Raw genomic sequence first — 25,433 nt, forward strand, 5'->3', positions numbered from 1 at the left:
AAGCGACTGAAGAACAATCTGGAAAACCTGATGGAGCACTAAAATCCCACTGGCCTTCAGAAGCACCAGCTTATGGTTCTATCACTGATTACTATAAGCAAAGTCAAATTACAAACACACTTATTTGGGAAGCATTGTTAATAAAGGACTAGACGACTTCCTATGTTCACATACGAAATTCCAATTAAGCTATACATGCGCAGTACTATGTTATTTTGGTAACACAGGGACACAATTTAATGATTCTAATTTTTTTTTGTAGTTTTTTTTTTACAAGTCAGGTGCCATAAACATTCAAATAATCCATCTTTTAAAAAGTACGTTTACAACATCAAAAGAATTAAGATGAAATATAAACCTTTCTACTTACAATTTTTATACAGATTAACCAAATCACAAATACCACAAATAAATGTTAAATTGTAACAATATAATGAATAAACATTCAGATTCTTAATAAAATCTTCCTTTAACATTTTTTTAACTTACCATTATACTAAATAATCTATGCAGAGTTTTGGGGTACAATACCAAGAAGGCACCAACAGTACAAAGCAGATACAAAGCAGTTTCAGAACTTTCTCGAGTGCTCTACATGGATGAACAGCACAAAAAAGGCAACAAGCTTTAGGTAAACCTGGTGCAACCCCAGAGAATTCCCTCTGGTTTCCCAGTCGTTTGCGATCCACGATGCTGAACTGGATTACAGTGAGAGAGACCACAGAGCTACTGTTACATGCTTCTCGCCTGCACTACAGGAGTATTGCATTTCAAACACCAGCATGACAAGCATGACAATTTTAAAGCACAAATGCTTTAAAAATGTATAAGCAAAAGGATTGCTCAGATTTTTCAAAACCACTACATTTACAAAAATATTTCCCTTAAACTTGGGATTGCTCCAAAACATTGATTTACAAATATAAAAGTATTATGGAAGGACCCAAAGCATGTGTGCATATGTGAGTATTAACATACTGTTACCATACTATATAAAAGTTACCAATTTAAAAACCGTATTAACATATAAGCAAATAAAGGTAAAACAGTCTCCTCTGAATGGTCTGAACATTATGTGGCACGTGGTGTGGGCAGCATACATGTGTGACGCTTTACTTAGATACAACCAGTGATGAGCCATGTGTGGCTCCAGAAGCTGACAGGACCCCGCACACCCACCACCCATGCCTGCAGCAGCAGGACGGACTGTGAACACACCACGCACTGTGTACTGCAAACACAATATGCTTCTACCCATGCATCAAAATGGTCCGTGTGTCTCCATCAGCTTTGAAGACTTGTGTCAGCACAGAGTCGTCATGAGTTCTCTCAAATCCACTCCACTGGCTTGGTTAGGTATTTTGTTTCATACTAAATGAAAAGGTTGGAATGTTTCAACAGGAATTTTTTTGCTTACTTTTTAGACACCAAAAAAAGCCATTAGTCTGAAAGCTTCTCTGAGCATACTAAGAATGGAGGCATTCGGTATCACCAATAAGGAATTTGGATGACCTAAGTGGTATATTTTTAGAGATGTAAAAAGATCCAAATGACAAGCCTATCACACATAATAGCTAGTACTTTTCACACCTCGATTATGACAATTCTCCGACCTGTTAAACCAAGTTTGGCATGATTAATAGAAAGCACACAACTTACAGCTGCAGTGATTCTAGAACACAGTTGGTGGTTTCATGCCAATCTGACCCCACAGTACCAGCGAGGGGGATGGGACAGCCTACAGTCCTCAGGTATTAGTAACCAAGGCTGTGGCTATTTAGAGGACTGCAGATTAACCTCATAATACTAACATTCCACTTAAAAAGGACAAAGAAACAAGAGTAAGAAAACTGTCAATGCTTCTTTGAAAATGAAAGCTGACTCACCAATGTATCAGGTAACAGTCAAACCTCTACCCTATCAATGCCGCACAGACCTTTACACGGCAGCTCTGAGCACAGAGATGAAAATCATGTATTTTACGGCAAGAATCTCGATGTGGCTCCGATCTCTGAGGCTGAGTCAGCCGTCCTTTGCTAACCTGTGAGGTGTGAAGATCGGCACCCTGGGCCGGTTGGTGTGGGCCGAGTGGCACTGGGCCGTCCTTCCCAGCACCCAGCCGTGCCCAGCAGCATTTCTGGGGCACACAGGCAGGCCCTCTTTAGAAAGAACCAGAGAATCCAACCTGAGACGTTTGGGCGTCTTCATCAGAGTCTGACATAGTACTTTAGACCTATGATTTGAGTAAAGGAACATGTCAGAGTTGATTCTCTGCTGTGCAAAGGGAAACTAGGACCCTGTAGAAATGCCTTCTGAATCATCTTCTGTAAACCAGTGTTGGGGCAGTTCCCCAGGTGGGAAGGGGAGGCCCTCACGGATTTCTGCTCCAAGCACAGACTGAAACTGACTGTTGTCCTTTTGGACACGCTGATCCAGAGGAAATCGACACTGAATCTTAACATGAATATGAAGATCGAAGATGTACATTTATTTTCATGAATTACAAGTGCATTTCTGTTCATATTAGCAGGCAGTCTTTATATAACCCATTCTCCATTGCTGTCAAAATTCAAACAAGAAAAAAAGGACAGCTGAGAAATGAAAAGCTAAAAATAGAATTAGTTTTCCTAAGTGATCTGCTGGATAGCATTTCCGTGGAACACAAACTCAGAGGTAACAATAAATTTTTCGTTTCAATCATAGGCATGTGGCACTTGGACAGTCATCTCTGCACAGAAAGCTGTAACAGTCATGCGAGGGTACAGTAATTATTGAACAAGGCAAATTTCTCACCACAGAGAGCAGTGGGGGAGTCAAGAGGAGGCACCGCACTGGGACAGAACACCAAGTCAACGCCACAGCGTACAGTGGCGGGAACAAATACTTAAAGAGATCAGGATAGTATGGGATAGAGCTCCAAACATGACTTAGTGCTAGCTTTTTCTCATGGTCTTAGCAGTATCAGAAACATCTGAGAGTACTTGACGACAGAACAGTGCTTCATGTCATGAGCTCATGAAGGCTTTATTACAAATTGTTATACTGTAGGTTGAAAAATGAACTTGAGATGCTGACATGCTGTAGGAGAAAAAAGAATTGTACACTTTCTCATTTAAAGACGCAGGGCTCCTGTCTGCTAAATCCTGAGGCATTGAATGTGGCTACACTGAACGTGGCACGCGGTGTGAAGGAGCTCGGGGGTATGTGTCCACCCGTGTGTGCAGCTCTGCCCCGTGACGTCTGGCTGGCCTGCTGGCTGCTTCTCCACACACTTTTCTTAGTGCCCTGCTGTGACCTGTGTCCATCTCTCACTAAATCCCGAATGCAGCTGCCACTTTAAAGCTTTCTGTGTAAGCCTTGTGGACAGTACTGCAGATAACACATCTGGGCAAGTGTTATACCTCTATAAATGGTATAAGAAACCACAGTAAATCTACAGAGTGAAGTTGCTGGGTGCAGTACTTCTTTTATTTAGAAAATGATCGAGTTTTCTAAAAGCTGGGCAAACAGCACAAACCTTAAATATGTTAGTGACTAACATGGTATGAGAAAAGACATGGGCAAGTGCCCCCAAAGATTCCCGAGATGGGAACACTTGCTGCAGGCTGCAACGACATCCCAGGTGTTTCCACATGCTCTTGCTCCGAGGAAACGTTGACGGTGAAAAGGTGAAGTGCAAATAAGGGGCTGTCACTGACTTAAAGTGCCCTAGGTAGTAGCCTTCCCTATCATAAAGTGAGATGCCAGTGACAAGAGCCAATCTGGAAAGAACTATCTCTGGTGTGACTGCATGGGTCAGCAGGGCGGCACGTAGGAAGGATTCAGGAGAGGGAGGAACCACTGCATCTTTCAAACCAGAAAGCGATTAGTGACTAAAGCAACGGTAAGCAGCAGGTGCACCAAAAGTACATACTGCCACAGGTCACCAGTGGGTGACACACACAGGGGTGCCAGGAACAGTTCTCTGGACTGAAGGAATTCTTTGAAAGCATAAAAGCCACAACTACCAGAAACCGCCCCTCTGAACGGCTCAAAGGAGTCAAGGTGGATAAGCCGAGACGGGCTGGAGACAGGACCGGGGTCAAGAACTGGGAAGAACAACACCGATGTCTGAGCACGTCCAGTCCTCTGAGCCCTTGTCCTATTGAAAAACAAACAAACAAACAAGCCTATGAGTTAAGAACGACCCACGTTAAAGCAACATTAGCAGCAGCATTAGGAAAATGGAGAAGTGAAAAGAAAGGACAAACATTATGAAAACTGGAAAAGTATGTGTGGGGGGGGAAGCAAAAAAAAAAAAAAAAGACTCCTGGAAAAAGGTCACTTCACCTGGAACCACTTGGGCGTGCGCATCACAGGGCAGCTCTGAAGGGGTGGGCTCTGCCCGCGGTGTGCAGGCGCCTCAGAGGAGGTTTCCGTGACACTCACGGGGAACACGTGCATGCACGTACGCTCGCAGCTCGGCAGGCATCCGTGTTCTTAAGATGCCTTTTATTAACTATAATACCCACCAGTCCAATGGTCAAAACCAGGATCTGAAGGTCTTTGTAAAGAACACACATTTGGGGGGGGCACCTGGGCGGCTCAGTCGGTTAAGCATCTGACTTAGACTCGGGTCATGATCTCAGGGATCCTGGGATTGAGCCCCATATCGGGCTCTTTGCTCAGCAGGGAGCCTGCTTCTCCCTTTCCCTCAGCCCCTCCCTCTGCTTGTGCTCTCTCACTCATGCTCTTTCTCAAATAAATAAAATCTTGGGGGGAAAAAAAAACGAAATCCCACACATTTGGGGAGCCTGCATGGAACGTTCAGTTGGTTAAGTGTCCGACTCTTGATTTTGGCTCAGGTCATGATCTCAGGGTTGTGAGATCAAGCCCCACACTGGGCTCCACGCTGGGCATGGAGCCTAAGATTTTTTCCTTCTCCCTCTCCCTTCCCCCTCCTAAAAAAAAAAAAAAAGAAAAAAAGAACACACATTTACACAACACATTCGTTTGCGACCTCCTATTCTTTTTTTAAAAAAATTTTTTAAAAGTAATCTCTATGCCCAATGTGGGGCTCAAACTCACAACCCTGAGATCAAGTCACACATTCCATTAAGTGAGCCAGCCAGGCACCCCTGCTGCCTCCTATTCTTACCAAGTCTTTTTTCCTCTCTGGATGTCCAGTTGGGACAGAATCAACCACACAGAGCCAAGTGTGTTGTTATAACAACTCAAGTTTCCTGTGACTGCAACAAAGCAGGACAAGCAAAATGAAGTACTGGCTGGAAGTGTGAGGTTGGCTGGCCTGGATTCTGCTGAGGCAGGGAGCCATGGCATGGGTCCCAAGAGCAGGAGATGGGTCTCATCACCTACGTCTGAGGTGACCTGACAGCAATTGCCCCACCAGGCCTCCAGGATGTCACCCTGAGAGACTGCAGATGGCACCCTGAAGATAGCCTTCACTCATTTACTACAGCTGACAGGGCCCACCTGGCTCTCCAGATGTCTGCATATGTGCTACCTGCAACAGGTCCACTAGGAGAGTCACACCAACAAAGCGTAAGAAGCACATGTCCCCCCGTCATTACTGTAATACCTCTATTTTACTTGAAGAGATTAGATTACAAATCAAATCTACTCGAACCCTTTATAGGCTAACAGTTCTCAAGGGTGAGCATCAGAACCCTCTGCAGAGCTTGTTAAAACACAGACTGTGAGGCGGTAGGGATGGACCACACTTTTGAGAACCACTGCCATATGTAATGAATTAAGTTCATCCTCAGGTCTCCACTGGTTTTGTTATCATCTCAGGGAGAAGTGAGACATTACCACTCCAATTAGCTTGTGTTCTTGGTTCTGATGAGGAAACCTGCTTGAGATGGCTGGGAGGGTAACTAAGTGTGTCAAAATACAAACAAAACAGATCTTCTCTTTGGAGAGACCCTTATTGCTGTGAAATGTTTGCTAGTATGATCCGGCAGGATGTCACTGTGCCATTTCACAATGCACTTTCAGGCAAGACGGCGTTCATCTACCACTCAAGAGGGCAGGAAGGATGGTTGTTATAACCCAACTCTGTGACAAGAAGATGGACTCAGAGATGGGAAATGACCTCCCTCTAGAGGTACGCTGTTCTGAACTGCAGCCAAACCTACTGGCTGGGGGGCGCCTGGGTGGCTCAGTCGTTAAGCGTCTGCCTTTGGCTCAGGGCGTGATCCCTGCGTTCTGGGATCGAGCCCCACATCAGGCTCCTCCGCTGGGAGCCTGATTCTTCCTCTTCCACTCCCCCTGCTTGTGTTCCCTCTCTCGTTGGCTGTCTCTCTCTCTGCCAAATGAATAAATAAAATCTTAAAAAAAAAAACAAACCACAAAAAACCCCCACAAAAAACCTACTGGCTGGGAGAAATTAATCAGTCTGAGAAAATTCACCAACAGGCAGAGGAGGAAGTCAAGCACCTACCTTCACCAGCCTCTTCAAACAGGAGGCTTATCTAAAACTGAAGCACTTAAATAAAACATAATGAACACCTCCTGAACCTCTCAGACCACTCGGGGCAACAGTGAGGCCTGTGACGAGGCAAGCAGGCGACACCTGGGGCTTCCTCTGGAGTAGTCTCTACCATCTCCTCCCCCAAAGGGGTCCCCATGGCTGTGCTCTGAGGTCCTGTGTGGGCATGTTTTCCAGGTCTTTCCTATATAGCTGGTCAGTCAACATCACCTTTCTTTAACATTCCTATATGTTCCAGCACCTGTACCTCCCTGATTGTCCAGTTTGTAGCTTCTAATCTCACTGTTGCAGGCTGGGAACTCAGTAACACTGTGGCACAGTATTGTGAACGAGTTCCTCAACCTCTTCCAGGGCACTGAACTACTGCAAGGCAGGTATGGAACTTACAAGAAAATGGGATTGTGGGTCCAAAGACCTAGAGCTGCCTAACTTTGCCACCAGTGTATAATCTTCAGCAAAACGCTTAAACACCTGCAATCTTCAGTTTCCTCAATCATAAACATGGGCTGTGTGCTGACTTCAGACAACGTTGCTGTGAGCATCAAAATAAAATGTTTGTGAAAGAACCCGGCCCACAATTTAATGCGTGCCCCCAGCCCTACCTTCCTCTGGATTCACTTTTATATTCTAGATTACTAAATTACAAGCCAATCTAGATGTTGGCAACCTCCTTTGAAATGCGTAAGACAGAAATAAGACAGACTGACAGGTAGATGGAGGAACAGATGGAGGAACAGATGGACAGATATGTGACAAAGCATGTAGCAAAATGTTAATCACAGAATCTAGGTGGTCGGAATGTGGGTTTCTATTATTAAACTCAACTTTTCAGAATAGTTGAAAATTGTAATTTAAAAAACATTGGAAGTAACTAGATCTACTGAGGTGATTATTTTTGATGTACAATAATCAAACATTATGCTGTACACCTGAAGCTAATATAATACGCCAATTATAATTCAGTAACAAAAAGTAGGGGGAAAAAGGCTATAAGCAAGTACCATGCCTTTTGTTCCCGTGGAGAAAGTGAAGTAAACAGAATGACCATCTCTGCCACCTGTGTCCCTGGTAACAAGCCCTAGTCCTGGACTCTCAGAACTGGGGTAGACCCTGGCAGCCGCCGTGGCCTCCATCTGCTAACTCGGACTTCAGGAGACATCAGGCCAGCAGGTAGCTGCGCCCTGCAGCCCAGGAGCATGCTCGCCTTTGTTTTGTTCCCCTGTGGCGGGTACACTGCCCTTTTCTTCCAGTAGCCGTGCCAGCGGTCCCAAGGGTATCTGCTCTCTGAGGTTACCCAGTATCCTTACTGCCCTAGAGTCACCTGCCCCGATGCTTCAGGAACCCGAAGATGCCTGTGAGGGAGAGGCGGGCTCCTTGGTAAGCCTGGGCTTCAGTTTCCCACACGGGCCTGACTCCCTGGCCCTGCACTGCTGAGAACCTCCCCGGACAGCGGAATGCCCCCTTCCTGGCACTCTCTTTCACACCAAAAATATGCGTGGTAGTTCTGTGTGTCTTTGTCCCCTACTAAACCATGTGCTCCTTTGAGGCCAGGTTTAGGTTTGTTTGCCCTGCTCCCCACACGTGCCTGTCCCAGAGGAAGCATGCAGTATGTGTGAACTCAACAAGAAAAAGATGGAGAAAAACAGAGGCCACCGACAGACTTCAGGAAAATGAGCTGTTAAAGGGATTATGAAGCAATGGAAGTAGCTCAGCTCAATATTCTAGGCCAGGGGTCAGAACACCTGTTCCTGTAAAGGGCCAGATAAACCTTTATCTACAAAACCCCGAGGCAGGTGATCTGACTTGTGCAGACACAGGGAAGGGAGAGAGCAGGCTCTGGGAGAGAGAGGACCCCTTCCACTGTGAGCACCAAGCAAAGGGACCGGGAAGGAGAACCCAAGGAGACTCAAGTTAGGGAGTGAAAATGGTTGGGTCCTGGGGTCTGACTTTCTATCAGCGAGTGACCTTGTAGATGACTGTACATAGCAAATACTTTAATAGATTGTCACAACATGAGGAATGAAAGGATAAATGAAACCAAGCCTTGCTAGACTCTGTCCTCCTCAGCCTCCTGTTAACGCCCTCCCACTCTCATTCAGACACTTCCCCAAGGGCTCCTAATGTCCCGTAAGCCCGTGCTTCTCCCACACTTCACTTGCTTTAAGTTTGTCTTCTAGAACATGTCCAGTGTCAGGCACTAGGGTTAGGAAATCTGGAGTCTTTCAGACTTTGCACTCCCCCACTCTTCTGAACACCGCTTCTTGCCTCTACAACCCTCGACCAAGCCTCAAGCTCTCTGGTCTGGAAGCTCACAGATTAATTTTGAGCTCATCTTCCATCCAGTCTTCTCCTCCAACCCTCCAAGCTCAGATACCAGACTTCTGAAAACCCCATTTTCTGTCCCCCACACTAGTAGAGCGTACTCTCTCCTGGTTCCCAGCCTTACTCTGCCTGGCTTGCATGGCTGAGGCTGAGCTGGCCATGTCTGTTCTCAGATCCTTTCCACCCTTCCCCTGTCCTCTGTTCTTAATGATAGGGCTGGGAGCTTGTCAACTGCACTGTTGCACTTCATTGGTGACTGGCTTCTGATGAGATTCTGCCAATAGCTGGCACACATAGGAAAAGCCAGGTTTCCTTTTTTTCTGCTTCTTAGTGACACATGACTTTTCAGGAGGAGGGAGGATCCTGGTTTCAGAGGCACTGGATGGTAATGGCGGCTTCAGGCTCCAGAGATCCCCCACATCAGTGGCAGGAGAGGGTCCTGACCCCTTCTTAGCAATGGTGATGCTCTAACAGCTGCAATTACAGCAGTGGTCCAGCACCCTTGCTGTGTGATGAAGGATCCTGGCTAACACCACGTTACTTTTGTTCCTTTAGCTGGAGGCCTCCAGGAACAGCTTTCTCGGGTTACTAATCAGCAGGTAACCCCACCCTTGGCTTTCCGGCCCTTCTAATGCCCTCTGACCAGTAATACGCCCTCTGTGTGAAATATCCCAAGCAGCTTCTGCTTTTGAGCCTTGGTACGGCCAACCCTCAGCCTGAACCATCGTCTCTAGATCCTAACGTATGAAAACAGAATGAACAGGGCAGGGAAGAATAGAGCAGAGATACAGTTCTATCAGATGTATACTGCCACAGACCCCTTCCTCTCTCCCTGCCCTCAGGGAGCCTCCTGTTCTGGCGGCACAGGCACAGCAGCCCCGCGGCCACTTGTCGGCGGGCTGCACACAACACCACTGTCTGTGGAAAAACACCTCCAGCCCCTCCCCAGGCCATTCTGCCCAAAGTATTTCTCCAGCAAATGCATCAGCTCTTGGTTGTCATTCCTGACTTCACTGCTCATTTCTACAGACTTGAACACAATTCTCACTCCTCCACTCACTCGAGTTCCCATACTATTCTCTCTCCTCTTTCTGCGTGTTCTCTAAAATCAAGATCTGCATTTCCTTCTTTCTTGAACACAATTTCTTGAAAATCTTACCGATACCACTGCACTGTTCACCAGACTTTCTGACTTAAGCACAGGAAGCTTCCTCATGGAACTCAAGGAAATCTTTTTTTTTTTTTTAAAGATTTTATTTATTAATTCGACAGAGATAGAGATAGCCAGCGAGAGAGGGAACACAAGTAGGGAGAATGGGAGAGGAAGAAGCAGGCTCATAGCAGAGGAGCCTGATGTGGAGCTCGATCCCAGAACGCCGGGATCACGCCCTGAGCCAAAGGCAGATGCTTAACCGCTGTGCCACCCAGGCGCCCCAAAAATCTTTCTAATAACATTTAATTTATATTCTCTTCCCCTCACCAGGGTTTATGGTGCCTTTAAAGCTCTAGGTACCTGGCAAATTTAAGATCTGTATCCCGGCTGGAATCTAGCTGTCTCTTCGAAGATGAGTTCTTTGAGCTTTTCCTTGGGCAGGTCATCCAGCTCCATGTCAAACTTGAATGGCGCCTCAGCGATGGGCTGTAGGAGAGCACAGAACACGGAGCAGACAAGAATGGTTATGGTGGAGGTAGTCGTGCACGGATTCATAATGTCTGTGGCTTCGACTCTGAAACATATACAGCAGCACTGACGTCTATGGAAACCAAGAGCTCTGATAAAGCGCCTGTGCATGCATGTCCCACCTATGCATTCCAAAAGGCGTATATCGTATGAACGTGTAGTAAATGCAGGGGGAGAAACTAAATCCACTTTGAGCATTCTTCCGAATTTATCACTAATCTCAAAACCATTCTCAAATTTTTAAGGCACTAAATGTTGAAGTAATAGAAATTTGCTGTTGTGGGGGTGGTGGTGATACATTTATACAATCAAAAACCATGATACTCAAATCAATGTACTTGACTAAATACATTACAGTCATCTTCATATAAAAAAATATTATGGAGCCATAAAAAAGTGAAGCTGTAAGGAAGATTAATATCATGGGGAAATGTGCACATTTGTGTTAAACAAAATGAACCTATTTAAAAAAAAAATTTAGATACAGAAATATAAGACCAAGAAGAAAATATTCCAAAATCTTAGTATCTGTGTAACAAGACTACCAAATGATCTGTGTCATAGTTTTCTGCAAGTTTTCATTTTTATTTTTCAGCACACTCTAGACCTAATCAGAAGGCTATTTAAGTACATATTTAAGGGGCGCCTGGGTGGCTCAGTCGCTTAAGTGTCTGCATTTGGCTTAGGTCACGATCTCAGGGTCCTGGGATCAAGCCCCATATCAGCCAGACCCACATCCCTGGCTCAGTGGGGTGTCTGCTTTTCCCTGTCCCTCTGCTCCTACTCCCTGCTTGTGTGCTTGCTCTTTCTCTCTCCTTCTCAAATAAATAAATAAAAAACCTTAAAATAAAAAAAGTACATATTTAAAGTGTCTCTGTCAAGGAATTCATATATATAGCTGAAAAAGGAAATCAGTCAATTGATATTATTTATATTTTGATTTTTAAGTACCCCCAAACTAACACAATGTTCTAGGATGAATCTGATGAGGATTACCGCTATCAATCAGTGGATGCCTAGTAGTTACCAGGCACTCCTAGATTTTATCTATGCAATCCTCACAACCAGGCCTTTAGGGGTAAGGAAACATGGACACCAAACTCTGCACTAAGCACTGGTTTCTTTGAAAGGGGGAAAAGGATTAATGTCCATGAGAGAAAAATAAGCAGCTAGCCCTCTTTGAGGGGCAGGTCCATGTGTGGGGGTCACACTGGTGTCCTACATATGCCATCCTTCTGGTCTTCCCAACCCCCTACTCTGGTTTGGGGTACCACCCAGGCTCACGATTAGGACATGGGGGGCTCACAGAGCTAGTCAGAAACCCAAACCTTACACTCTCCCCTCCTTTCCTGTTATATACTACGTTGGAGGTATCTTTGCAAGCTGCCCCCATTATTTCTGAGGGGAGGGGACAGAGATGGAAGGGGTCTGATTAGGAAATACTTTCTTTTTGATTTCTTCTTTCTCTTTCATTTATCAGTTTTTAGCTTTTATCTCTTTTCCCTTTCTCTTCCACTTTCCCCTTTAACAAGCTCTGCTTGGATCTCCCCCTTTTATTTTTTTAAAGATTTTATTTATTTGACAGAGATAGAGACAGCCAGAGAGAGAGGGAACACAAGCAGGGGGAGTGGGAGGAAGAAGCAGGCTCCCAGTGGAGGAGCCTGATGTGGGGCTCGATCCCACAACGCCGGGATCACGCCCTGAGCCGAAGGCAGACACTTAACCGCTGTGCCACCCAGGCGCCCCTAGATCTCCCCCTTTTAAAACAAGTGTCAAGGCTTGCTGACTATACATGAACCTCAACTAGAAAGATCCAAACTTTGGTTCATGTTGCATTTTTCTTCATTACTGTGCAGAGAATAAAGCCCCAGGAGACTCAGAGACCAGGGAACCGGGACTTTCCTGGGGAGAACATGACACACAGTATCGTTACCTGGCTGTCCAGCATGCTCCAGAGGCCTGCCACATCCATCTCTGGACTCATTTCTCACCACAAGAAGCTCGTGTTCCCATCCCCAAGGAGGCACAACAGACACGAAGTCATCAAGCCACAGTGGGAACTGTCCAAGCTGACCCCCCCTCGCTTTGCAATGCCCCTCCCCAAGCAGGCAGCTGGCCTCCTTTTCACCCTCAGGCAAGCACTCTGATTTAGAGACCTCTTCCTGCCACAAACTATGACAATGGTCTCCAGCCTTGGACCCCTTGTTTATCTGTGATCCCCTTTATTCATCCATTTCCGCAGCCCTACCCCTGCTGCAGGTGGCCTGGAGGAAGCTTTCAAGATAGAAGGGGCTTGGGGGGTGGGGTGGGGAAGTTTCAAGCTGTGCTGACAGCTCTAGTCCTAATCTAAGCATGACATCTGGGCCCCTCCTGGTTGGGCCTACTGCTGGTTGATAGATTTCCCTGAAGAAGCAGCCAGGAGTGTGGGTCTTACCTCATCGCTTGGGTCGTAATACTGCTCCAGATATGGATGGGCCAGAGCCTGCTCTACTTCAATCCTCTTGTGAGGGTTGAATGTCAACATCTTGTCCAGTAAATCCAGAGCTACAAAGAGAAAGGTTTTGCAGTGGTGAGAAGCCAAAGGAACATTTACTGAATTACTTTCCATTTCCTGCTTAAGTAAACTTGACCCACAAAACAATGGAACTAAGCATCGCCATGGGGAGAAGAGCCGGCACACTGGATGCCTATTATCTCTCTGAGCTTCTTGAGACTGTGCCTATCTGACAATCGCAGACCCAGGCTCAGAAAGGTCACGTGATCAGCCAAAGGCTAAAAGTGGAAGACCAGGGTTCAAATTCAACTCTGCCTACAAAACCTGAACTTTTCCTAAATCACTACTCTGCTTTGCTGGCATCCGAAGGTAAAGTGTTATATATGTATGTCTCTTAAGACAACTCCAACGTCCTCTCTGCAATGGTCAATTTATCTTTCAACACATAGAGTAGGCCTCCAAGGTCACAGAAGACAATGGTCACTTGTCCTCCTATATGGTTTCTAGGTCCCAGCTGAGATTCATGTGTGAAGCACAGGCCCCCTGGCCCACTCTGCAGCTTGACATCTTTCTTGATCTGGTCAGGAGTCAGCAGCTGAACATTTCCTCCATGTAGAGAGTGCAGGGATAGAAGCAAGTGTGGGATCAAAAGGACCAAGAGGGAGGGACAGCTAATGAATAGCTTACCCTGATGGCCTCCACAGCTAGGGTCCAGGCACTACTTCAAGCCAAGGGGAAAGCCAAAGGTCCTGGCTGACAGAGGCCGGAATATGGGTTAAGGGAAATGTGACCGAACAGTTCCTGTATTTAATATCAGGAGCAAGTTTCAATGAGAAAGAATACATGCTAAAAAAGACATTACTGCTCTTAAAAAAAAAAAAAAAAGTGTGCTTTTATTTAACGATGCTCCGAACAGTGGTTTCTAATTTAGGTAACAGGTCCTTTCCTCAAATTGAAGGCTCTCTACAGGGAGTAGGTAAGGAGCTACCCAGCTCTCTTAAGTCCTAGCTCATAGCTCTGAGGCACCCCTGAAAAAATCTAAGGACTCCAAGGAACAAGTCTGAAAATGTATTCCAAGTCTGAAAAACGACTAGGTGACATAAAAAACATTTTTTTAGAGAACACAGTGATCAATAAAATAAAACCGAAAATGAAAACACTGCCATCTACTCAACAAAGCCTTGTTTCTTACAGTGATAACTTCTTAGGTCGTCGATCTCATCCATCTGCAAATTAGCACATTTCACTAAGTCCCGAGAGTAGAATGATAAAGGAAAATAATTCTAATCATTTACTCACTAGAGACGGTGTTCAACCCTGAAGAGGAGCAGGCCAGTACACTGTCTGAATCTGAAGTGCCTGACCGCTTGTGTGCCAGAAGTCAACCTCCGGAAAGCACGAGGAGGCAGCACCTTACTGCCTGAGGTGACTGAAAGCCCAGGCATGAGAGGATGTGTGCGCACGTGCACAAATGTGTGTGCGTGCCTGCGTGTGCATACTGAGCTCTGGCTACTACCTGTGATTTCCTTTGTTGCGTGTCACCCACCCTTAATCTTTAAGACAACTGGGAGATAATAAATGTGGTAAACCACATGCTGGACTGTCATGAGAAATTCCACGCAACACAGAACTTTTCTCATGTCCACAAAACAAACTGTAAAAAAGTTTTTTACATAGTGCATTTCTACAAATAGTACACTTTCGAATTTGCCTCTATCTATAATCTTTTCAATACATCTGAGTGTACCGCAGGAAAGTAGGGAACAGTGCCATTTTGCTTTACAGGCTGGAGAACTTTTCGGCGCAGAGGAGGCTCCTAGGAATCTAGAGTGCTGACTAAAGCACTGTCTGGACAGGAGAGGTATTCATCACTGCAGCCATAACTCGGGGTCTTGGGGGCTCACGAACAGGCTAGGTTTCAGAGGCGGCTCTCTCAAGAGTCAGGATAGTGCAGCACAATGGTCAATAAATCAGGCGCTTCTGGCCCCAATACAAGTCCCACAGAATCCCTAGCAGATATGTGAACACCTGACATACCACTTACTGGGCATTAGAGTCCAACTATCCATAACACAGATAATAAACCTACCCTACCCAACTGTTCCCAACCACTGACTGCTCCCCTCCACCATTTCCCCCACCACAAAAGAACTCATAGACATTCCCCAAGAACTTATTTTTTTAAGACTTCATTCATTTATTAATTGGAGAGAGCGTGCATGTGTGCATGCAGGGACAGAGGGGGAAGGAGGGAATCCCATGCAGACTCCACACTGAGCGCAGAGCCTGATGTGGGACCCCAAGATCATGACTTGAGCCAAAACCGAATCGGACGCTTAACCAACTGAGTCACCCAGGCACCCCTCCCCAAGAACTTTCTTGAGAGATCAGAAGTCATTTGGCCTTTTGTCCAGTTAAGACACCATCCGTCAGGAAAATCCAGGAGGGTCTGGCCACAGTCAGATTCTGACAGCATTATTTCTAAGCCACTGGGGGATATTTCCCCTCCAGATCTTGTTGGTACTAAGTAGGGAAGCACTTCAAGGTAGCTGGTATTTGGCAGCTTAAGGAGCTCTAAAACAGACCTTTTAGTTCCTTCGAGTTAAATTCTAGGCCCTTAAACCTAGAGGCAAAAATTGCAAAAGAAGACAGCTTTTTTTTTGCTACTTGAAAAATAACTGGATCTCCAGCTTCCTTTTATTGCTAGTGCTATTTCTGCATTATTCACAGCTACAGAAGGAGAAAAGGAGAGGAACGGGAAGCAGCTGGCAGGTGCTGATCCCACAGTCAGAATGCCCGGCCTCCCTCCTCCCACACCACACAGCGATCCACTGGCACTACTCAGATGGCATGAATCACTCTGCTTGTGCGTATGCTTCCTTGGATACAGGTTTTATTTCCCCTAAAAGATTGGAAGTCCCTTGGAGGATGGGATTACTTCTGACCATGATTCCTGACTCTCCTTGGTAGCCTCCTAGGATCCCACGCATTCTCTTTAACTTCAGTGGTACACAGCAACAAGACCCTGCCCTTCTGGTCCATCAGCTTTTTTTCCTTCCCATCTCAGCACAGACCCTGGGGTGAGCCATATGATTGGCTCTCCATAGCACCACTGCAGGTCCATCTCACTGATCCAGCAAAACTCTCATCCAAGATCAAGGCTGCATGCAACCTGTCACTCCCATTGTCAGCCTGAATTTCTGGGTAGGGCCAGAGAAAAAGACCTAGCTGTTCAAACTGTGCCACTGCAACAATGCTTTTCAAACTTACCAGTCCTAGAACCCTGCTCTTTAAACTTACTGACGGCTGATCTTAAAACGCAGTTAATTCAGCCACAGTTCAAACTGTACAAGCACTTTTCTCTGAGAAAAACCACTGCATTCAGTATGTGGCAGACATGCTCTATGTGTTTATGTTCTCATTTTGTCACACACAACGTGCAGAAGACATGAGAGAAGGGTGGGATTTTATTAAATCAAGTACTTTTTAAAATTTTTATTAAATTGTTTTTATTTTTATATTTATATATATTTTTATATTTGTATTATTTTTATATTAAATTATTTTTATTTTTATTATTAAAGCAAGTACTTTTTACTGCTCTGTCAGAGACACACTGTCTTACGTGCAGTTGGCATTGGTGTTTGGCGGTGAGGGCATGGCACCTCCACTGCCTTGTCCTGGGTTGAGGTGCTGACAGTTCTACTCACCACTGCTTCTGCACCAGAGCGTAGATGGCAGCACAGAGAAAGTGTGAGAACACCTTAGTGTTACTATGAAAGTAATTTTAACCCTATGGACACCCTGAAAGGACTTGGGGGACCTCTGAGGTCTAAGGAACACACTATCAAGAACTGTGTACCACACAAACTCAAGATTTTTTAATCTTTATCAAGGCCCCCAGTGTCCTGGGAAATCTCTGCTCAGCTGCTTTTCTAGTCTAAGATTCTTCTCAACTCACACAGCTTGAATCATACCCTTCCTGCTATGTGAACCTCACTACTCTGTGCAGGTTTTCCTGAGGGTGCTGAGAAAACAGAGGTCCGCAGGAGCAACCCTCCTGGACATCCCTCCACCAGATTCACACATATCCTTACTGTAGAAAGAGGAGACCCTCTCCCTGTTTGAAGCCAAACCTCCACAACATGTAACCAGCTCCCCTTCATCTGGACCAGCTGTTTCTGTCTGCACTTTCCATTTCAAAGTTCCTGTTCACACTGAGAGCTTCAACTACTTTTTTTAAAAATTTATTTGCAAGAGAGAGAGAGAGAGAGAGAGAAAGAGAGAGACACAGACAGAACGCACAAGCATGTGCTTAAGCATGCATGAGTGGGGGGAGGGGCTGAAGAGGAGGGAGAGGGAGAGAGAATCACAAGCAGACTCCAGGCTGAGCACGAGCCCTGTATTGGGGCTCGATCTGAGGACCCTAAGATCATGACCTGAGCCAAAACCAAGAGTCACATGCTCAACCAAATGAGCCACGCAGGGGCCCCTCAAATACTCTTAGGTAGTCACCAGTGATCCCTCAACTGGAAACCTCTGTTCCATGGAGACTGCTGAGCACATCTACTTTCTCATGATGCCATCTAGTGCTTCTGTGAAATATGCATTAGTTATTTTCTTTGTCCATCATTCTTTCTAGTTTTCAAGAGTTCCTACTCCTCTTCCATTGAAGGTTTGTCTTCTCTAGCTCTGACATGTCATTCTTCTTACCCTCTCAAACTTCTGTATGATTCCAAAAGCCGTCTGTGAAAAAATTCCTAAATCTTTAGCCTAGAGTGCCGACCCAAACTTCAGATACATACAATTCTCTGCAGGCAACAAAAGAGTATATAGCTTATAACCCCATTCACAACTAATATATGTATTTATAGGTGCAACTACAGAGTCTGGGAGCTTTTCAAACAGGTCATCTGAGAAATGGAGACAGACTTCTTATAGGAATTGCACTTTTCTTAATTTTAAAAAATAAACAGAAGCAGGAGAAAAAGAACTGTTGGCTTTCCTGTCAGTGCCCACTGCCCCTCTAATACTGTGGAGCTGCGCTTGCCACGGGGAGCTCTCAGGCTCGCCCACACCTCCTGGCTGTGCCATGGGAATGGCGACAATGGCCTAGCCACACTCATGTGGGTTCCCTTGGCCACAAAGACTGGTGAGGGATGAGTACAAAGAAGCAATGAATCCCACAGTGGGGTTGAAACTATCAGGAAGCAGGTCAGTGTGACCTGGAGCTGCTGGTGCCCATCCCAGCACCACAAGAATAGAGCTAACGAACAAAGACAGCAGACAGGAAGGCAACACTGAAAGACAGGTCCGGATTCTGGTCAAAGGGCCTATGCGCTGGAATCCAAACATCACTGAACCGGTCAAGTTATGAGAGCCAGTACAGTCCTCCTTTAGGCGTAAGCTGTTGGCAGTATTCTTGTGAGGTGGAACCAAGAAAGCCTCAAACAGCTGACCCTCTAGTCTGTGAATGACTCATCCATGATCCCATCTCTCAGCCCGAGCATGCACAGCCCCATTGCTCAATGTAACCGCTGCTAATCTTCTGACATATACTGTAGAATTTTTCTCTGCATGCTCTTTTACATAGTGGAGATCACACCTTATATAAAAAATACTGTATTATTTCCCCAGTAAATATTGCTCATTAATATTTTCCCATGCTATAAAAACTGTAAGGGTCACTTCTAGTGACTTTATGATATTTCTTTAAGCAGAGGCATCATAGTTTCCTCAACCATTCAATCAACATTTAGCCTTTAGGTGTCCTTAAATTTAGTATGTCCAAACTCAAGTCTCAACTGCCACTGTCTAAAATGTTCCTTCTACTTTTCCTCATCTCACTATTTCTTCATGTAAATTGTGTTCTTGTCCTTTGCTCCTTTATTTATCCATTACGGTCTTAGATTTCTCTCTGTTCTTCAGGCATGACTAATATTAATGATGAGTGTAATATCAATAAACTAGTAATTCATGTAACTCTCCCAAAATTACCCTATGAGGTGGGAAATGCAATTTATTCCAATTTTGAGATGAGGAAACTGTCAAACAGAGAAGTTAAATAACTTGTCCAAAGTCGAAGATCTGAGGTGGTGGGGCCCATCTGAAATCAGGAGGCCGATTCTAGAGCACACAGCTTAAACCATGGCACTGTGCTGCCTTAACATTAATACTTTTAGAATAGGGATCCTTCAAATGTTCTTCAATTGGGAACATTTTCTACCTATTCCTCACACCTGACCTATCTAATCTATTTTAAGTTTTAAACTTTTATGTGGTCAAATCTACCATTTTTATCTTATGTTTGTTTTCTTGGTTTGTGTGTTTTTACAGCCTAGGAAGTCTTTCTCCATTCAGAGATCAGAAAAATACTGAATATGCTAAGTATCATTGGCTTTTAATGGCATGATTTTTAAAAAAATACTAAATTATCATTTCTTTTGGAACTCACTCTGACGTGTGAGTAATAATTTAAATTGATTTTCTTCCAAATAGTTATTCAACTAGCCCAGTACAATCTATTGAATAATAATAATTTCTTCCCCCTCGCTGGAGTGATTTTGGAGAGAATCCTAAGCTAGACTCCTTTTAAGAAAAATCTACAGGGATGCCTAGGTGGCTCAGTCAGTTAAACGTCTGTTTTTGGCTCAGGTCATGATCCCATGGCTCAGGTCGAGTCCCACATCAGGCTTCTTGCTCAGGGCAGAGCCTGACCTCTGCCTGCCCCTCCACCTGCTTGTGCCCTCTTTCTCCCTCTCCCTCTCTCTGCAAATACATAAATAGATAAAATCTTAAAAAATAAATAAAATAAATAAAATAAAATAAAATAGGCTTACCACTTACAAAAAAAAGAAAAATCTACAATACTGTTCAAAGGACTCAGCAATCAGAAATTTTTTTTTTTTTTTAGATTTTATTTTATTTATTTGATGGAGAGAGCATGAGCACAAGTGGGGGTAGGAGGGCAGCAGGCTGAGGGAGAGGGAAAAGCAGACTCCCTGCTGAGCAGGAAGCCCGATGCAGGGCTCGATCCCACGACCCTGGGATCATGACCCAAGCCGAAGGCAGATGTTTTAACAACTGAGCCACTTAGGTGCCACAGCAATCAGAAAAAAAAAATTTTTTTTAAAAGATTTTATTATTTATTTGACAGAAAGAGACATTCAGAGAGAGAGGGAACACAAGCAGGGGGAGTAGGAGAGGAAGCAGCAGACTCCCAGCAGAGGAGCCTGATGCGGGGCTCGATCCCATAATGCCGGGATCACGCCCTGAGCCGAAGGCAGAGGCTTAACAACTGAGCCAGCCAGGCGCCCCCAGCAATCAGAAATTTCTAACGAATATGTGAAAAATACTCAATCTCAGGCTTTTTTTTTTTTTTAAAGTAAGTTCTACGCCCAACATGGGGCTTGAACTCATGACCCTGAGGATCAAGAGTTGCATGCTCTGCTGACTGAGCCAGCCAGATGCCCCATCTCAGTCGACTTAAAGAAAAACAAATTAAAATGCCATTTCTCCCCATTTGTTTGGCAGATCCAGAAGTTCAACACACAAAACTGCTGCAACAAAAGATGTGACAGAACTGCCAAACTGCCCTCCAGAGAGGCTCAACCAATTTACATGCTATCAGCAGTCTCTGCAAACACCCGTTTTCCTCACAGCCTTGACCACGTGGTGGGTCATCAAACTTCTGATGCTTTCTACTGTTATGAGTGGTAAAAAAAAAAAAAAAAAAAAAAAAAAAAAAAAAAGAAAAAAAANAGAAAGAAAGAAAGAAAGAAAGAAAGAAAAAGGAATTACCAATCTTTCAATGTTCATACCTCATATAATAAAAATGAGTACCTTTTCCTAATTGAGATATTTACATTTCCTTTTTTGTAAACTATCATTAATGAGACTTAAAAGTACGTGTTTCAGGGGCACCTGGGTGGCACAGCAGTTAAGCATCTGCCTTCGGCTCAGGGCGTGATCCCGGCGTTGTGGGATCGAGCCCCACATCAGGCTCCTGTGCTGTGAGCCTGCTTCTTCCTCTCCCACTCCCCCTGCTTGTGTTCCCTCTCTCGCTGGCTGTCTCTATCTCTGTCAAATAAATAAATAAAATCTTAAAAAAAAAAAAAAGTACATGTTTCAGCTTGAAAGTTTTAGTGTTGTGAGTTCCCTGAAGTCTCCCATTCATTTATTTATGTCATTTTTGTACAAATCCAGACTACTAGCTCCCTGCAGGCAGGTAATCAGCTTTACTGCTCTTCTAAGTCCAGGGCCTTGGAACCCTGATGGCACAGAACACTCAGATCTATTTATTAAATAAATGAATTTATGTATGTTATAGTAAAAAACTAGAAACAACCTGGTGGCAAATTAAATATGGCCACAAATTCTTTGCAGCTCCTCCCATCAATGGGGGATTTATTTCTCCACCACTTGAGACGTGGTAATTTGCTTTGACCAACAGATTGTGGCAGAAGTACCTGCTATTCTAAGACCTTGCAGTTTCTGCTCTTTTTCTTTTGGAATATTTCTGCCATCAGAAGAAGCCCAGTTTGGTCTACTGTAAGATGACAGGCAATGGCACAAAGGAGAAGCAATTCTAAGATGTGGCTGAGGCCACCTCAGACCATGCAACTCGAGGCAAGCTGAGTAGACCCACTTAGCTGCGCCCAGGCCAATGGACTCATGAACAAATACATGGTGGTCATTACAAGGCCCCAGACTGTGGAGTAGTTTGTTACACAGCAACAGATCAATTGAAGTGAACTTCAATGTCCAATATGAGACCGTTTAAAGACACTATGAGTCATCCCTACAAGGGAATACTACATAGCACTCTCTATAACTAGGGATATGGAAAGATCTCCAAGATAATGAATTAAAAAAATTCAGTCTTGGGGCGCCTGGGTGGCACAGCCGTTAAGCGTCTGCTTTCGGCTCAGGGCGTGGTCCCGGCGTTCTGGGATCGAGCCCCACATCAGGCTCCTCCACTATGAGCCTGCTTCTTCCTCTCCCACTCCCCCCTGCTTGTGTTCCCTCTCTCACTGGCTGTCTCTATCTCTGTTGAATAAATAAATAAAATCTTTAAAAAAAAAAAATTCAGTCTTGAGTTATTCTTCGAAAAAACCTGACTTGAAAAATTCTTAATGACAAGATGAAAAAAAGTGTAATTTGTTTTGCAGGCTCCCAAACTTCCTGGATCCTAAAAATGTGAACTTAAGCCAAGTTAAAAAGAAGCAAAGAGGAGGAGGGTTAAGGGGTGAGCAAAATGGGTGATGAGGATTAAGAGGTGCAAACTCTCATTTCTAAAAATAAATAAGTCATCACAGGGATAAGAAGAATATTGTAAAGCGCTTATCATGATGAGCATTTCACAATGTATATAATTATGGAATCAATATGCTGTATACATGAAACTAATTTATTATTGTATGTCAACTACAATTAAAAAAAACAAACTTTTTATAAAGGAGCAAAGAGGGGCGCCTGCCTGGCTCAATGGTCTACACACATGCCCCATGCTGGGTGTAGAGCATACTTTAAAAAAAGAATAAAATAAGGGACACCTGGGTGGCTCAGTTGATTAAGTGTCCAACTCTTGATTTTGGTGCAGGTCATGATCTCAGAGTTGTAGGATTGAGCCCCACATCAGGCTCCATGCTCAGTGTGGAGCCTGCTTGCCTCTCTCCTTCTGCTCCTCCCCCCAACTCGTGCGCATGCTCTCTCTCTTTCTCAAGTAAATAAATGTCTTAAAAAATAATAATAAAAATAAATTAAAAATAAAAAGCAAAGGTGGAAAACTACACAGTCATTCCCAGATTCCCGTACCGTACTGCCCCTGCTCGCAAGTAAAAGGGAAGAAAGCAACAGAGTGAGTACTAAATAAGGTATTACCCAATTGCCACAAACTAACTTTTCAGGCTAGTGACCTAATGATTTAACCAAGAAAACAAACAAACAAACAAACAAACAAACAAAAGCTAAGTCTAAGAAAAATAATCAATAAAATAATACTTACCTTTGGAGTCAGCATTTGGGAACAGCCTGTTCCATGGCACCTTATTTTTGTGTGGAAGAGAAAGCAAGTAGTTTCTAGCTTTTAAATTTATTATACAGTTCAGGTCTTCCTGTGATGGGGATCCAAGAATACCTATCAGATAAAATAATTAGCTGTTAATTATCTAGACCCAGGTACACTGACCTTTGGGCTACTGGGGCACAATGGACCCTGATAATTGTTTTCTCACCATCTCCCCATGCTTACCTTTCTTAAAAGTTTTTACAAGGATCCTTAATATTTGTAATCAAGCAAGATTACAAATTCATAGGAAAGAGTCGTCAGAACTATTCTTACTTTCATGAACTAACTCTTACGTAAACTGTGGCAGGTGAGCTGAGTAAATCTAGCCCCTAAAATGTTCAGTAACCTTACCCAGAATGTGGTTCAGCTGGTCGAGATAATGCTTCCCCGGGAAGATGGGCCTGTTGGACAGCATCTCTGCCAGAATGCAGCCTACAGACCAAATATCAATGGACTTGGTATAGCCCTGTAGCGGGAAGGGAGAAAAGACTGAGAATGATATGTAATGTTACAGGACACAGTGAGATCCTCCGACAGGACAGGTACATGGCTGACAGGAATTTTACCTTCTCCTTTGGCTCTATAACTCAGAAATAAGAGAGTGGGCAGATACAAATAATAATTTGGCCTTCTTATAAAAGTTGTTGGACAACCAAGATTACATGATTTTATTTCTCTCTTCAAAGTTAACTTATTAATAAATGAGAATTTTCAAAGTATACTTCATTCCTTTTCTCAAATGATTTGAAAGAAAGCATCCTTATAAGCTGAAGCTGGAAAAAGGAAAAAACATTAAAATCCCTTGCTTTAGGACATCTGTGGCCCATTTATTCATTTTGAAAACCTGGAAACCAACTCAAAAGAAGAGGCACTGCTATACTTCCAGAGTATCTTTATCTGTTTTGCAAATCATTTTCAAAGAAGGCAGGCTGAACACCCTTCATCTCTAGCGGGGGTGGAGGGAGTGTGTGCTGGCTCCATCATATTTTACCAATCCGTATTTCTTGTCTTGTCTATTCAATTTTCAGGTATAATTTTTCTTTTAAAGGAATTCTGTGAAAAGACTTGGAATAATTATCTGTCTAAATCATTCAACAGTGTAAAAAAAAAAGATAGCTTTCCAAGGAGTGTAAGTTGAATTTTATGGAAAATACTAGGTATAGTGATAAATGAATAGAGAGAAAAAATTCAGCCAAATATTACAGTTTAGAGAAACCTAGTGAAAATTTTTTTGAAAATCAAACACAGAATGATCTTATCTGCAGCTATGATAAACTGGGGTTGAATTTCAAGATAATTATCCCCCAAATTCTTGCAATCCAAAATAACTTTTGCTTTGAGCCAAAACTAAATAAAGAGGAACATTTATTTTTTTTTTTTTTTAAAGATTTTATTTATTTATTTGACAGAGATAGAGACAGCCAGTGAGAGAGGGAACACAAGCAGGGGGAGTGGGAGAGGAAGAAGCAGGCTCCTAGCAGAGGAACCTGATGCGGGGCTCGATCCCATAATGCTGGGATCACGCCCTGAGCCAAAGGCAGATGCTTAACCACTGTGCCACCCAGGCGCCCCTAAAGAGGAACATTTAAAACACACACAAAAAATAACTAAAAGGAACCAGGGCTCCCTGGAGAAATGGCTGCTCCAAGTCTGGGACAGGGAACACACTATGAGGTAAGCCTGGAGTGTCTAGTGCCAAAAAGGAAGGAAGTGCTCAACACCAGTGGGGACAGGTCAAAGCGGCTCCCATTAGAAAACCTGGGACAATTTGAACATCAAATACAGAATGGTAGCTATGGACCTGAAGCCACTGAACAAGAGAACCATGAATTAGTAAGTGGAGAGAACTAAAACAAAGAAGGAACGACACAGCTACAAAATCATCAATGGATAGTAAAAGTAGTGGTTGAAAGTATGATGAAGAAGATAACTTACACAATCTTAAAGTATTTCCTCACAAATTCCTACTCACCTAATAATAATTATTACCATAATTAACCATAATTGTCACCATTACATGGTGGAGAACCAGAGGACACCATTTAACCAAAATAGCAACATGAATTTCACCAATACGGACTAAATCATCTATGTCCATATTGAGATACCATACACTGAGAATAAAACATTGTTTCTGTGGTACTCGTGCCCAGAATACATGACACAAAATTGAAGTGCGTTCTACAAAACATCCACTGGTACCCTTCAAAAGGATCAAGGTCAAGAAAGGCCAAGGAATTATTTCAGAATGAAAATGACTAGAGAAACTACACAACATGTGAGCCTGAAGTAGGAGAAAAGCTATAAAGATTGTTGGGACAATATCCAAAATTTGAATATAAATGATGCATTAGATATTGGATCAGTGTTAAATTTC

The 25,433-nt window shown here is 43.9% G+C and overlaps 1 protein-coding gene across 1 annotated transcript in view; it reads right to left on the reverse strand.

Annotated features, from left to right (window-relative positions):
- Window positions 1-210: 210 nt before the first annotated feature.
- Window positions 211-25,433, reverse strand: part of MAPK1 (mitogen-activated protein kinase 1) — a 108,058-nt gene continuing 82,835 nt past the window's right edge. The window contains exons 6-10 of the mRNA XM_034642779.1: window positions 23,408-23,522; window positions 22,994-23,125; window positions 12,928-13,037; window positions 10,326-10,451; window positions 211-4,141 (exon numbers count right to left, since the gene is read on the reverse strand). Coding sequence (XP_034498670.1) covers window positions 10,335-10,451; window positions 12,928-13,037; window positions 22,994-23,125; window positions 23,408-23,522 — 474 coding nt within the window. The 3' untranslated portion in view covers window positions 211-4,141; window positions 10,326-10,334. The remainder of the gene's footprint in view (window positions 4,142-10,325; window positions 10,452-12,927; window positions 13,038-22,993; window positions 23,126-23,407; window positions 23,523-25,433) is intronic.

This window comes from Ailuropoda melanoleuca, chromosome 14 (genome assembly GCF_002007445.2).
Source record: "Ailuropoda melanoleuca isolate Jingjing chromosome 14, ASM200744v2, whole genome shotgun sequence".
NCBI classification, from domain to species: Eukaryota; Metazoa; Chordata; class Mammalia; order Carnivora; family Ursidae; genus Ailuropoda; species Ailuropoda melanoleuca.